This window comes from Pyrus communis, chromosome 12 (genome assembly GCF_041283825.1).
Source record: "Pyrus communis isolate YQ-2024b chromosome 12, ASM4128382v1, whole genome shotgun sequence".
In the NCBI taxonomy this organism is placed as follows: Eukaryota; Viridiplantae; Streptophyta; class Magnoliopsida; order Rosales; family Rosaceae; genus Pyrus; species Pyrus communis.
Genome location: NC_142576.1, coordinates 23,702,115 through 23,718,328, shown reverse-complemented (window position 1 = coordinate 23,718,328; position 16,214 = coordinate 23,702,115). Strand labels below are relative to the sequence as shown.

Below are 16,214 nucleotides of genomic sequence, written 5' to 3'. Positions count from 1 at the left end.
CTGGAGAATGGTTAGGTGGATTAATAGTACATGTTTGTCATCAAGAACATTTAGAGATAGGATTGTGAGTTGGCAATGTACCAAAACCCTACAATCCATTTCATATATAAATCAAGTAATGGTTGACGTGTTGACTGATATACACATAAGCAACATACCACATCAGCAATCCACATCAGCAAGGTTGTTATCCACATCAGCTAATCTGTTAGTTAGACAGTTGGGATTGTAGGAAGTTATAAGGTGGTTATTGGTTTGTTAGAAACTTACTAAGAAAGCAAAGAGCATGTATAAATAGAGAGCTTCTCTATCTGACTTGTATCAAATTCATTCTGCAATATACAAATCCTTATTTCTCTCTCTCTCTCTCTCTCTCTCTCTCTCTCTCTCTCTCTCTCTCTGCAACTTGGTATTACTTTGTTCTTGTTCTTCGATTCTTAGTATAGTGTTAATATGATGCATTGGCACAACCTCATAGCCGTCATACTTGGAAACTCTCCTTATTCCTTTTGTTCATTCTCAGAACCACCAAAACCAATCAAACAGTAAATAAAAAATACATCAAAATTACAGAATTAAACAGCGAGTGCATGCTTGCTTAATTATAGGATGATGAAACGACTCCACACAGGATATCGATCACATAATGGTGCAAAGAAAACTAGCTGCTGCAGCACCTACAGCACTTCCAAAGGCCCAACAGCTATTGAAATCATTTATTGCTTTAAGTACAATGTCCTGAAATAACAATAACCTCCATCAGAATAAATCTTCTACTTCTATTTTTTTTCCTGCTGAAGTAGTAAATTCTCTCTAATTACTATGCAACTATACATATTTATATGTTCCATTGGTTCTTGTTGGAACCCCCAGTCCCACATCGGACAGAGGGAGAAGAGAAGAGTGCTTTAAATAGAAATACCTCTCTCTAATTAACACCGAGGCCTTTTGTGATAAAACCCCACACCTGAGGATTGTGCAAGTGGTTAAGTGGGGACAGTATCGGTGTTGTTGGAGTGGGCCCTCGGCCCGTCGACCTGAAAATTTCCACATGGTATCAGAGCTAGGGGATGGGCCCGTACTGCCACGTGATTGGGTGGGTCCCCATTGGCCCCGCGTGATTGTCCACGTAGGCCAAAGATGCCACGTGTTTGGGTGGGTCCCCATTGGCCCCGCGTGATTGGGTGAGTCCCGACATGGCTCCACGTGGTTGCCGATGTGTGGAAATTCACGTGTGACCCATAAGTGGGGTCTCACGTGCGGGGGAGTGTTGGAACCCCCAGTCCCACATCGGACAGAGGGAGAAGAGAAGAGTGCTTTAAATTGAAATACCCCTCTCTAATTAACATCGAGACCTTTTGTGATAAAACCCCACACCTGAGGATTGTGCAGGTGGTTAAGTGGGGACAGTATCGGTGTTGTTGGAGTGGGCCCTCGGCCCGTCGACCTGAAAATTTCCACAGTTCTCAAACTTAAATGTGAGATTTAAGCATAGAGAATGACATTATAAGTAATGAAAGAGCAAACTTACAAATCTAGATGGTCCAGATCGGCTAACCTGATTGGACTGCATCAATAAAACGCTTTCAGTTGGTATGAAACTATATTTACAGTTATATATAAGTCAAAGGAAAATGATAACCAAACAATGCATTTGATATTTATTCAATCCGAAAACCAGAGAAGAAAATGGTGTATCATTATCATTTCCCTAAGTCAAAATATTACTGATTATTAATTAAAGAGACGCATATAATTTCAGTGTACCTGAAGTTCAGTAAGTAATACTGTTAGTGACCCCTTGGAATCCAGTAAGATGTAGAAAAGAGTTATAAATTCCTCAAAATCCAACTTCCCGTTTCCGTTTGTGTCCAACTCCTGGAAGGAGATCCTCTGAGAGATTATCATAACAAGCTGAAGCAGTCTCACGTATTTGTTGCATCTCGACCTCTTCCATCTTTCTAGCTCTAGATTTCTATATATGTAGATGCCTGTGGACAACTCCAACCCATACAAGCGCTTTAAAAAAATTACTAATCCCATAATTAAGTTTTGTCATTCCTTTTCAGTAATCATTTCTATGTATAGTAGACCTTTTCTCTGGGTTAAGAGCAGACTTCTGTTTTGGGAATATAGTTTACTAAGTTGCTATTGTCGTTGCTGATTCCTTTTCAATGAATAATTCAATCTGTATAGTAAACTTTTTATTGTTTTTATTTTATTTGGGGGATGTAAACGGATGTTTATTACCTAGTTGCTGTTTTTGCATGCTAATCATTTCAATAAACATTTGGTGTATTGTGATAGGATTTTTACTACCTGCAAAAGTAGGAATAAAAGCACTTAAAAATATTTGCAAGAAAGCAAAATCGTTTTCCACCGAGATTGAATGAATAATTTGTGTTTAAAACCAACTCTTAATTAATTATTGAAAACAAAGTTTGGAAAATGTTGATTTTAGAATTTAATATAATAAAAACGAATTTTAAAATAAAACAATTAAAGAAATTAACTAGAGAACAATTTAAAGAAAATCAATTTGTAAAAGCCTAGGGTTCGTCTCTTTAACAATCCTACGTAATTTTACCAACTACTTATGAATTTCCACATACATGCTTTGAAGGTTAAGTTTTCCTAATACATATTTTCCTCATGATGTTTAAGCGAAAACATATATCTAACATGCAACCCGTCTGTGATGTTCAGATCAAATATAAACATGCAAGACTTATTAAGCTTTGTGAAAACCCCTTGAAAAACCATGCAACCCTTAAGAGCCTGATGTTCACCTTAAGTGAACTTACAATTACTAATCACAAGAAACCCTTCTCAATTTCAGGGTGATGTTCCAACAGAAATTGCATCAAATTACTTGTCTAAAAACCCTAATGGTCGCGAATCACTAAGACAATTAGATAGTTTTAATCGCGGTGATTAATAATTCAAAACAAGCATGCATCCATTCATAAGCAAATTAATAAAATCACATATTCATGCTAAGGTTCAAGGCTTCACCCTAGCAAAAAAAACTTAGTTATGGACAATCATAAAACAAAATATTTTAAAGAACAAGGATAGAAAACACCTATAAAATAAACTTGAATTGTCAAAGGCTTGTGCGTTTCCTCCTCTCCTCGCCCCAACCCTAATGGCTAAAAAGTCTTATTTATACTACTACAAAATAAAACCCTAAAAGGTCTTAGAATAAAATTAGCAAACATAATAAAAATAATAAAACAGAAATTAAAGGTTTCCTATTTGAACTAAAATTCAGACTTCTCAGAAAATCAGACTTTTGATAGAACAAATCAACTCCAATTTGGTCCCAAAAGGTTTCTTTTGAAAGCTGGAGACGTCCCCTACAAATCCTCAGAAGGAATCTTCCTCAAAATATGTCATCTTGACCTCCAAAATACCCAAAACGTCCAAAAACGTCAATCTGAAAAAGCTGCGCGTTGGGCATTTATTTCATTGCCACGGTCAAACGGCTTGTTAGAAAAATCTGAAACTTTGATACAATCATCTTGAAAGAATCAAGAACATCCTCCAATTGAAATCACTCTAAAATTCGTCCGTTTGATCACTTTTTGCTCTAGAGGAAGTTGCATGTCCTACATTGAGAATATATAACAAAATATCAAAATTCTACCAAAATAATCAATAAATTAATACTAAGATTAGGGTGAAATATATAGTATAATATGGACTCATCAAATATCCCCAAACTTAGTTTTTTGCTTGTCCTCAAGCAAAACAAAACTAAAAAACAAATATAAAAACTAACAAGCTAAAAAACTTTATTAAAACTCAACTAAGACAAAATTTTCCTCTTCAAGTTACAATCCATAGAAAAGGTAAAAAATCAAAACATCTTTCCAAAAGTTCCAACTAATCCCACCACAGAGTCTAAGTCATTTAGAATTAATTAGAAAAGAATTCATAAACTTTCTTTGGTGTAAAGTGAACCAACATGGTTAAAGAGACTTGACTAAAACCCCTACCTTTCGTCCTCTTTATTCATACTTCACATACTAACTTCACATTTTTTTTTTTCTTTTTCAAATTCTCTTTTTTTTTTCATAATTTTTTTTTTAGTAACAGTAGTGGTTGTGCAATGTTAGTTCCATTAAGCTTTCGATCCAACCATAAAGGCTTTAGGGCACTAGGTGTAAAACACCCCTAAGGACTTAATAACTCGAGCTAAAAAGACTACGAAACCAATTAACCAACCTGCCCCATGCCAAGACTCTACTGTTTGACTCGAGAATCATTGTTGATCAGGCAGGATTGGCCTCGTTACTAAGCAAAGTCTCGGGTGAAACAATTATTACTTTATTGATAACAACTAACTTTACTTTATTTAGAACAAAAATTAAAAATTTCTTAGATGAAAAGTAAATTTTCCAATCTCACTTCCCACAAACCATGTTGGTGTGAATGTGCAAATTTTCAAAGTATAATTCATGAATTAGTGTCCAAGTAACGATAAATAGAAAAGATTCTAGTGTAAGATTAACCTTCACCATGTCCATTTGTTCTAACGTTTAAAATAATCTATGGATATTAACTTAAAAAGAATGAAAATTTTTATTTGACTTTTAATTGACTCAAAAATTAAAAACCTTAAAGTTTACTTTCCCACCCCCAAACTTAAATCACACATTGTCCTCAAAGTGTGGAAACAAATAAAAATAAAATAAAATGACTCCTTACTACTAGAAAGTCCTAAGACACAAACATAAACGAATCTAGACAAATAAAAGAAATACTGAAATGAACCAAAATATAAAATAAACAACGAAACAGCTAAAAATATAATAAAACAAATAAAATAGAAAAACGAGAAAAAGAACGAGCTGACCTGGAGTGGAACTCGAGACCTGGTGGCATCAGCATGAGGGGCTGGACATGGAACCCTCAGGGTTGAACCACGTGTGAATAAACCCACATGCTTCGCTGTACAAACACACTTGGTAGCCCATGCTACTCCATTTCTCATTTCAGCCGATGAGCTTTTCTCCTCTCTAACCTCGAGCCCAGAGCCATGAGGGCCTTCCGTTGCAGAACTTATCCAAACCAAAATCATTCGAGTTCAGTCACCACTCCTCTGCGATGTCCTCGTTTATCTTCTTGCTGTCTCCATGTCTCAGAAATCCAACTCCCTCGAGCAACAAGACCCTTAGCCTGTGAAGATGAAACCGCAAATCGCATCCTTCTCTGAGTCTGACACACTCACAGGTTTTTTTTTTTTTTATTTTTTTTTTATTTTTTATAATCCCCATTTCCCTTCGATTTTGTCTCAGATGCTTAGATTAGGGAAAAATGAATGAAAATTGCCTAATGCATGTGTGTTTCCTGTGGTGTAGAGTTTGATCGGAAAGAATGAAGACAATAGAGAGAAGGAGATGCAACCACCTAGCACGGATCCCAAATGCTGAAGAAATACAGACCATGGAGAAACTGAGACTCACAGATCTGCATTGAAAAGGTATGCTTCTATATCCCTGCAACTATGTGGTCTCAAGGTGTTGACTTGGCTTGTTCGTCATGCATGCAGAGCTCTACAAATTCATCATGTCTTCTTCTCTGTGCCATTGCATGCCTGCATCCATGTATCTCTTGATTTGCCCACTATGCTCACGTGCTTGGTTTCTGTCTCTGCTTTGCATGTTTGCCATATGAGGAATATTGAACCAAATTTTTGCATGAATCTGCATCTGAACCTGGTCATGAACAACGGTCTCACCTCTGTGCGACTTGATCCCTCCCCCAAACTTGAATGTAATTATATTTTAATGAAGTGTGAGAGAAAGGGGTCCATTAGCATAGAGGTCTTCTCAGCATCCTCACTGTGAGTATCCCTGGACCTCATCCTGTGCTCGCTCTGTATCCTGTGCTTGCATTTGTGTTGAATTTGACTCCCATGAATATTCTTATGAATGTGATGATGAATTTGTTGTGATGAACATATGAATGCTGCTGAATGCCTGATTCAGTCAATTGTGCACACTTAGTGGATATTTAGGGCCGATCAAATCCAAATGCAACCTGCAAAAACGCATTAAAAATCTAATTAGAGTAAAACCCAAAAATAAAACACTGACCAACTGAAAAAAAATTTCTATTTTTGTGTTCTTCAATTTTCTGATTTTTTTTATTTATTTTTGTTTTTGTGATATTGTGATAATGAATGAAAGCAAGAAAATAAAATGAAAATAAAAGCAAAGAGTTAGAAAAATTGGGTTGCCTCCCAATTAGTGCTTTAGTTAACGTCTATAGCTAGACGTAGAGGAATGAGGCTAATGATCACGTCACTTGTTCCTTCAGAATTAACCACTCCTTAGCAGCATCATAAAGTGTTAGTAGGTAAGGACTGACTTGAACTATGCATTTGAATTCATTGGTTGAATCTTTCTTGTCCACCCTTCTAAGGGAATGAGTCTTTGTAAACAAATAAGGTCCCTGGACTCCCTTCCAGTAAGGTTTTGGTATTTGTTGAATTGGTTTCCACCTTGTATTTAGCACCCACAATTTTTGCAATGGCTGGATTTCTCTATGAGATACTTGGCTGTCAATAAGCTTTTTCTTTCCCATATAGATCTTTGCCTGTTCGCAGGAGTCATCTGGCATTTCTTCGAGTTTGATGGACTGTGCAGGTCCACTGTTTGTTATAGCCGAAAATATTTTCTTATTAGTCGGTAGTTGTCCTGTATCCGGATTTGTCAGTGTGTCCAAAAGCTGACCTTGTGATGTACCAAATGCCGATTTTGTATGAATAGCTTCTAACACATCAATTTTTGTGCATTCGTGCAACCTTTATGGGAAGGGTTTTAGTGGCACATAAGCATGGGTGGCCCTCGGTTCTGGGAAAAGATCCGTATGTGTTGCTTCCTCCTTTGGGTGTGAATGGCTGGCAGAGTGCTCCTCAGTTCCTGAGGCAGTCTCCTCCTCATCATTAAAGCTGTTCCCACAGTTTGATGCTTGAATTTGAAATCCTTGATGGGTTCTTTCAATGCACAACTCAGTTGATTCCAACAATAGAGAAATTTTGTCCTCCACTGAGAGCTCTTGTGGCACATTAGGTTGCTCAAAATATTGCGCAAAAAGCTTTTTCAGACTTGTAGTGTAGAACTCTGAATAGGGATTGTTCCAATTCCTTTTGGAGTCGATTCTCATATTGATATGTTTTTGGACAAACTCAGGAAAATATTCTCTTTCGGGGCACTCCAAAAGATCATGGGTCTTCAAACAGCAAATGGCGCAAACTGTAGGTTTAAATCCATAAAAACCCTGATTATGCTAAAGAAACCCACAACGGCAAGCCTTCTATCGGTGGTTCCATCATGGACTTGCTCTCAAGATCAACAAATTATAACCTGTGAACCATATAAAAAATAAATAAAATCAACAAATAAATAAAAAGATACATACAAAAATAATTAACTAAGAATATGATAAACACAAATTATTTGAAACAATTCCTGGCGACGGTGTCAATTTCTTGATAGGATTTTTACCACCTGCAAAAGTAGAGATAAAAACACTTAAAAATACTTGCAAGAGTACAAGGTTGTCAAGTATAGCAGCTCAAGCAAAGTCGTTTTCCACAGAGATTGAATGAATAATTTGTGTTTAAAACCAACTCTTAATTAATTATTGAAAACAAAGTTTGGAAAATGTTGATTTTAGAATTTAATACAATAAAAACGAATTTTAAAATAAAACAATTAAAGAAATTAACTAGAGAACAATTTAAAGAAAATCAATTTGTAAAAGCCTAGGGTTCCGCCGTCCCCTTAACAATCCTACGTAATTTTACTAACTACTTATGAATTTCCACATACATGCTTTGAAGGTTAAGTTTTCCTAATGCATATTTTCCTCGTGATATTTAAGCGAAAACATATATCTAACATGCAAACCGTCTGTGATGTTCAGATCAAATATAAACATACAAGACTCATTAAACTATGTGAAAACCCCTTGAAAAACCATGCAACCCTTAAGAGCGTGATGTTTACCTTAAGTGAACTTACAATTACTAATCACAAGAAGCCCTCCTCAATTTCAGGGTGATGTTCCAACATAAATTGTACCAAATTACTTGTCTAAAAACCCTAATGGTCGCGAATCACTAAGACAATTAGATAGTTTTAATCGCGGTGATTAATAATTCAAAACAAGCATGCATCCATTCATAAACAAATTAATAAAATCACTTATTCATGTTAAGATTCAAGGTTTCGCCCTAGCAAAAGAACTTAGTTATGAACAATCATAAAACAAAATATTATTAAGAACAAGGATAGAAAACACCTATAAAATAAACTTGAATTGTCAAGGGCTTGTGCGTTTCCTCCTCTACTCGCCCCAACCCTAATGGCTAAAAAGTTTTATTTATACTACTACAAAATAAAACCCTAAAAGGTCTTAGAATAAAACTAGCAAACATAATAAAAATAATAAATCAGAAATTAAAGGTTTCCTATTTGAACTAAAATTCGGACTTCTCAGAAAATCAAACTTTTGATAGACCAAATCAACTCCGATTTGGTCCCAAAAGATCTCTTTTGAAAGCTGGAGACTTCCCCTACAAATCCTCAGAAGGAATGCGTTGGGCCTTTATTTCATCGCCGCGATCAAACGGTTTAGTAGAAAAATATGAAACTTTGACACAATCATCTTGAAAGAATCAAGAACACCGTCCAATTGAAATCACTCCAAAATTCGTCCGTTTGATCACTTTTTGCTCTAGAGGAAATCGCATGTCCTACATTGAGAATATATAACAAAGTATCAAAATTCTACCAAAATAATCAATAAATTAATACTAAGATTAGGGTGAAATATATAGTATAATATGGACTCATCATATTGAATTGAGAATTTGAGAGATTTTAATGGATTTATAAATTCATGGAATTTTATGGAGTTTAATTGATTTGTAGAGATTTCATGTAAAATTTTGATTAAATTCCCTCAAAATCTCATGAGAAGAAGTGAGATTTGTGGATGCTTAAAATACACTACGAAATCTCTCCAATTCCTTCGAATTCTTCAAAATTTTCAAATTCTTTAAATTTATCTAATTGAATACACTTGTAATGTTATAAACTGCTTTAAAATCCTAATTGAATACACCTGGACTTTTTAAGGGTTTTAATTAACTATCTTAAAATCCTGATATTGAATACACTTTGAATTTTAGGAATCACTTAAAATCTTAATTGAATACCTCTAAATTTATTAAAATAATTAAAATCCCTCAAAATCTCATTTGAATACACCCTAATTTGTAGTAGACCCCTATTATTTTATTTTTTTGGGGTAATATGGGACCTTTATTGATTAAAAAACATTGGATACTTACACCAAGATATACAAAGTTGAGCTGTTATTCAATTTAGTCTAGTTTTCTATTTTTTTTACTTTAATTAGTTCCTTTTAATTTATTTTATTTACCTATGTATCTTTACCCAAAATTTTAATTTGACTATTTAAATACGTAGACCTAACTACTTTTCTCGAAAATTGTTAAAAGAAAATTTATATGTCCTTGTATATGATACCCAAACCATTGGATAATAAAATACATTTAGCATTTGGTTGATAAAATACATTAAACGTGTGATGGAGGTAGAATATACATAAATAAATAAAACTTAATGTACCTTTCATCTATGAAAATAGTTCAAAGAAATTTGGTGTTCTTTGATCGAAGTCCAAAAAATTAAGCTGTTAATGAATTTAGTCAGTGTGTTATTTTTCTACTTAATTAAATTATATGATTTATGAAATCTTACTCACATTTTAAAGTTGAATATTAAAATATGAAGATCTAATCACTTTCCTGAAAAATAGTCAAGAAAATTTATATGTAATCATATATGGTACCTACACCCTAGGTTGATTAAAAAGTGCCTACACCCTATATATAAAAAGTGCCTAAAATATAGATTAGTTAATAGGGCCAACTTAGGCTTAGTGTGGGTTGGGCGACTGTTTGAGGCCCGGAAAAATTGGGGCCACCAACATTATTAGGGCGGTATGACACATCCCGACCCAAAATGTTCACCTGGACTCCGAATCGAGTTGTGGTGGCCGACACCAGTAAGGTGAAAAAGTCATAAAGTGTAGAGATATGGGAAATGTGAGTAAATATTAAACATAAAGGTGACTAAATGCAAGAGTGTGCATGTGAACGGGATTAAACCTATTTCACACGTGAGGTTAGAGCATAAGTATGTAGAGTAAAAGTAATATAAGAATTATAGCATCAGAAGTAATCTCCTATATCAATGGTTGCCAGATATCCTTGTCGACAAAAAAACTTTGTCGCTAAATCCTGGAGGGGCGAAAAACAAGGGTGAGTGGGCTTGAAAATAAAGTTTTGTAAAACCTTTTCGAAAACATATAACCCCTCACTGTAAAATAAGATAGTTTCCCAATATAATATACTTGTATAGTATGAAAACACTTACTGTAAATAGCGATATCTTAAGAATGCAATAATTCACCCTTTTTCGCATAGAAAACATATAATATCTGGTGCTCATCAACTTACGATGATGTAATGATGCAATAATTCCTGCAGAAATATTCTGACAGGAACATGACTGGGTGTAATGATGATTTACGCTCTAGTACTACAATCACGTGATGATTGGCGCTATACACATCACATGTGAGTCCTAATTGCCTATAAAAATTTAGGATAGGACTAGCACCTACCATGGATCCAAGGTAAGTGTATCAGTGCGATGTGAACATGCATGTGAAGACTAGCCTTGACTGGGACGAGTACCAACACTAGTGTAACATGCATGATGAGCAGTAATATAAGTATGATCATGCCATGGTAACTTCCACACATACATATAGTCTTAGCATAGTATAAAATTATGCATAATAGCGCATCCTATAGGATGTAGGATAATTTCATAAGTTCTATCAAAACGCTAATTCTTATCAATGTTAGTCTAATCATGGTATAATGTAAAAGATACTTTATACACATATATACACACACACACACACATATAGAAACTAAATAAATATATAATATTTAAAAGTAAAGGCCCACTCACGTTACTTGCGAGGTCACATTCGTTCGAGCTAAGAGTAAGATGCTTCAATTTGGAAATTTCAGGGACAAATTTTTTTTTTAAAGGGTGTAGATTGTTAGGACCCGTCCCAAATTTTACAATATTTTTATTATGAAGGGAGTGAGTTGACCAAAATGCACCTAGAGGCGAGAATGTTGACTTTAATTGACCATCGTGTTGTGACACGTATGCGTTAATGTATTCATGTAGTACTTGTCGCTAGGAATGCGTAAACGTAAGTAGAATCAAATTCGAAGTTATGATGAAAGTTTAACACTCACTATTTCAGATATTTTCTTTTCTCTTGTTTTATTGATTTAATTTTAGAATTTTTTATTGTGAGTCCTGTGACCCATTTTTTATTGTGAGTCCTATGACCCACTTCTCATCTCTTGTCCCGTGTCACTCTCCTCCCAACTCTCTAGGAACTTTCTCAATCTCTCTTCTCCCTCATTTTATCAACGGTTAAGTAATAATCTAATTATCAACTTTCATATCATTTAGTTTACTAAATTTTACTTACAAACTTAATTTTTCTAGCATTTGCTTTTTTATAATATTAATAAAGATATAATATTATTTATCTTTTCAATTATTTATCTTTTTATCTTTTTCTTTCTTCCCGCTTCTCGAAACCTCGCCCCCATTCTTTATTTCTTTCTTTTTTTCCTGCTTCTTTTCTTTATGTTTTTACGTGGACTCCCCTTCGCCATGGGGCTCATAAAGCCTCCCCAATTCAGGGTTTTCAAAATTTCCCTATGAACTAAGCTTGTTGGCTGGGTCAAAGCAACAGCCAACAAAAAGAAGAAGAATGCTGGGTCTCATCGCGTCGAAGTGGTACAAAGTCGTCGGGGTTCTCCTCCACCTCAAACCCCACCGGAGCTTCCTTCACCACTAGAACCGCCTTCCACGGCAGCTCTATTCGCCTCCCAAGCCTTTGATTTCCAACACCGTCCGTACAGCATCATTCGCGTCAACGCCGCCGATGGAACATTCGGCCTTCTCTGCAATTAATTGATTTTTTTATTAATTTTTTGACGTGATGCTGACGTTAGACCACACGGGACTGGGTTAGGCTAATGTAGCCCGAGCAGTCGGGCTATGCTTCTTTTTACTGTAGCCTGACTGATTGGGCTTGGGGTTGAGTGGATTTTGTTGGATTTAGTCACCCAGTTGCCCAAGCAATTTGGAGAGATGGACTTGCTCTCACTTTAAGTGGTTGTCCAACAATTTCAGAAAAGGGACATAAGTTCCTCTATAAATAGAAGATAAATTGTCAAATTGTTAGAGAGAGGGTCGAAGTCCACTTTCAACAACATTGATATTGTCTCAAATTTGTTAACTACCACATGCTCAGTCCAATAGGTGCAAGGTTTTATCATAAAATGTCTCGGTATTATTAGTTAGAGCGAGCTTAAGATATTTAAACTCTTATTTGTTCTCCCTTATTTTGCTGATGTGGATATTTCAACACATCCCCTCACGTAAAACCCAATTAGTAGGTCACACATGGAAGATCTACACATTGGCTGCCACGTGGAGCCAAGGGGTCTTGCCCAACATGTGGGGCCAAGGGAACCACTACCATCGTGCGGGGCCAAATGGATCCACCTATCACGTGGTAGTACGGGCTTGCTCATTGGTTTTGATACCATGTCAAATTATCATTTGGCCCATTTCTAACAATATCGTTACTGTCCCAACTTTTTAATTACCATCTGCACAGTCTGACAAGTGTGAGGTTTTATTACAAAAAGCCTCGATATTAGTTAGAGTGGGATTAAGATATTTTTTTAATAAACAATATTATCTATACTAAGTGGGTGGGGGAGTGGGTTAAGTCTCGCAATGAGTTAGCAATAATGTGGTTCAATTTCACCGTTGGCGAGAATCGAACCTAAGACCTCTTGCTTATAAGTAAAGAGGAATATCACTAACCGTAGTATTAAGTGGCTAGTAGAATTAAGATATTTAAACACTTCTTTTCTTCCTTATTTTGCAGATGTGAAGTATTTCAACACAAATTGTGGAGTTTTATTCATTCAAATTTCATACAAAACATCCTATAATAGGTAAAAGAAAAGCTTTCTAATTCTCCATCATTTCATTGAAAAATCAAAGTTCTAAGAACAAGTTTTTGTAACCCTTGTTCTTAGAGAACACTTGAATGCTCTTCTAACCCCATCCTTTATAAATAACATTATATATATATATATATATACATTTATCTCCAAAATTCAGGAGGCTTTTGTTATCCCAAACGAGGCTTTTCGCTTCCCACAAACATTCAAACACATTCTTTACAGAATTCTAACTTTGGCATCGAAGATTCTTCGGCTAAAGCCCCCCATTCATCGTGTGCGCATGAAGCTTTTAGCCCTAATCTTAGGTGTTTTTATTTTGTAGGTGCAGATTCGTCAATCAAGGAAAGGCGAAAATTTACATCCACAAATTGGTGCTTTCATTGAGAGCTCTTATTCGAAGACTTGAAGAAAACTCTCACTTTCAATTTCCTTCATTCGTAGATCCACGACTACGATGGTAGGAAATTCAGAAACTACAACCAATGGGACCCCTTACGTTGAAGGACATGGACCAACCGATGGAGATTGCGACGTGGCTCCATGTTGTCGCTCCTTGAGGCTCACCACGACAAGGACTACACCTTTGCCACCACGAGGTAGCATGGCCATGCTAGTAGCAGCAACTACTGCTGTAGTGGCCCACGGGGCAGCCTTTGCATCACCCGTGGAAACCCTAGGGCAGGAGGCCCATGGCACAAGCGGCCAGCAGGCGCAGACCCAAGCATCTGTTCGCCCTTGACAGCAGCCTTTGGTGCCTACCACCTTCACTTGGATGCAAGCTGCCCATACCAAGGCAGCTCAAACCGCACCGACTGAGGTGGCCCAGGGCCCATGCTCCCAACCTGCTCAGCAGCCATCCCGACAGTTCAACATGGTTCATATCCATTTCAACCTACACAGATCTAGATCCCGAGGTCAACGGTTGAACCAAAGGTATTTTCACCCCACCTTACTGCAGACCTGACCCATCCTGGCTCAAGCTTTGCACCCGGAGTCATTACACTTCCACAACTCAAGCAGACGTCTATTGTCCCAGCTCTTCCACTCTAAATGACGAACACCACCTATCCTGACAGGTCGCCAAACTGACAAGCACCCTCGCATAGTAGATTACCTTGGTGAGTTAGCTCCTGCAACTCACTTAGATACAGCATGCCCCAAACAAAGTGTCCAGAAGTAGGACAATGGTAGGTGATGACGTTTTCTCTCCAACGGTGTCCTGGCAAGCAGCCCCTCTATTAGCCATAAATTGAGCGTTCTGGCAATGTACACTCTCGTCTGGGCCCCGAGATAGCGTAGACTCTCATCTTAGCGCACAAATGAACATGAACTCTCGGTTAGGCCCTCGGACGAGCATACATTCACGGTTAGGGCCACACTCCGATAATCAACATGGGCAACCTTCTAGGCGAAGTGTTCATTCGCAGCTAGGCCCACCATGAGCATCCTCCAACTCACATCAGAGTAAGCAGCACAGCAGAAGGGGAGAAGCAGTTTCACAATCTGACTCAAGTTCAACTGGCCACCACGACTAATCCCCTCACCTGCTAGGAGCGTACCACATGCACCGCAACCATGACATAGATGAACCGAGCACAGAGATGAGCAGCTGAAACCAGTAGGTTATGACCGGGGGCAGCCGTAAACTTCGCTGTCTAGACATAGGCAAATTCAAGAAGAAGTAGAGAGGTTTCTAACTGAGCGATTATGCAGATTCCAGTGCATTGAGACTACAGACGAAACCCTTCGTAAAAACATGGCACACATGGGCATATTACCTTTCACGGACAAGATCGAGCAGACGGAGCCCCCGTGTAAGTTCAATATGCGCATTTCACCTTGTTTAAGGAAGACAGACTCGAAAAGACACTTAAAGCACTATCGCAACGCGATGATCCTCTATCGAACCAACGACGCTTTAATGTGCAAGATATTTGCCACCACTTTGCAAGGCGAGGCGCTTGATTGGTTCCATACCTTGCCTCCACAGTCCATCTTTTCGATGAGCTTTTCGTTGTCTTCACTAAGGAATACTTATCCTACTGCTCGATCAAGAAGAAGTCTGATCATCTCTTCAACATTAAGAAAAATCTAAATGAGTCGTTTCGTGACTATGTTAAGAGGTTCAAGGTGGAAAAGGCAAAGATGGTAGATTGCAATGACTCAATTGCCAATGCAGCCTTCCAAAATGGACTTCTAGCAGATCATCCCCTATTTGGAAAATTGATCATGAAGAAAGACTTGACTCTAGTAGACTCATTCATTTTGGCAAAGAAGCATACGCTTTAGGATGAGGCTCGACAAGCAATCAAGGCACCTAAACAGCCTTATAAGGAGTCTGAGGCAGCCGAGAAGAAAGTAGACAAGAAGCAGTCCAATGATCGAAACAGGCAAGGGGCCAAGTGCAGAAACTGGTTCCTGACAAGAGGCTGCCAAGCCACCAAGAACTATACCAAGTTCTAGATCCCAATCAACCAGATCCTCTGCGATCTCAAGAGTGAGCTTTGGTTCAAGCTACCAAAACAATCTAGAGGATGCACCTCTAAGCTGGATCATACCAAGTATTGCGTGTTCCACCAAGGTCCTGATCACATGACTGACACCTGTTATACCTAGAGAGGTTACCTAGAAAAGCTGGTGAAGGAGGGTAAATGTGATAGATACCTAGACAAACTAGATGTGCAGCCTAAGAGGAACGCAGATGTAGACAATGAGCCACCTGCCAAGACCATCAGAATCAACAACATCTTTGCTGAGTCTGAATACTTGGAGGCCACAAACAACTCCAAGAAGAGGCTATAACAATTTCTCATGTTCGGGCAACCTACTCTAAACTTGGACCTATCGTTGGTTTCACCAAGCAGGATGCTCTGGTAATGTCTATTCAACTAGCATACGCTAAAGTCGACAGAATGATGGTGGACAATGGCAGCACAATAAATCTACTTCAGTTATACGTCATCCAGATGATAGACCTGGAAAGCACGATAATACACTAAGCATAGGTACTCATCGAATTCAACGG

The 16,214-nt window shown here is 37.4% G+C and overlaps 1 protein-coding gene and 1 long non-coding RNA gene across 3 annotated transcripts; one reads left to right on the top strand and one right to left on the bottom strand.

Moving 5' to 3' along the window:
* Nucleotides 1–639: 639 nt before the first annotated feature.
* On the bottom strand, nucleotides 640–1,908 carry LOC148692539 (uncharacterized). Its single transcript, XM_088680971.1, has 2 exons — nucleotides 1,768–1,908; nucleotides 640–738 (listed from the first exon to the last, which is right to left on the bottom strand). Exons 1-2 carry the CDS (start codon nucleotides 1,906–1,908, stop codon nucleotides 640–642), a joined length of 240 nt encoding a protein of 79 aa, XP_088537097.1.
* Nucleotides 1,909–5,011: 3,103 nt separating this feature from the next.
* LOC148692538 (uncharacterized) lies at nucleotides 5,012–6,806 on the top strand. Of its 2 annotated transcripts, XR_015954491.1 has the most exons (3): nucleotides 5,012–5,238; nucleotides 5,367–5,488; nucleotides 5,558–6,806. It is a non-coding gene; the product is annotated as an uncharacterized LOC148692538 (long non-coding RNA). The 2 variants fall into 2 exon arrangements; XR_015954490.1 differs by having other exon boundaries at nucleotides 5,367–6,806.
* Nucleotides 6,807–16,214: the final 9,408 nt, after the last annotated feature.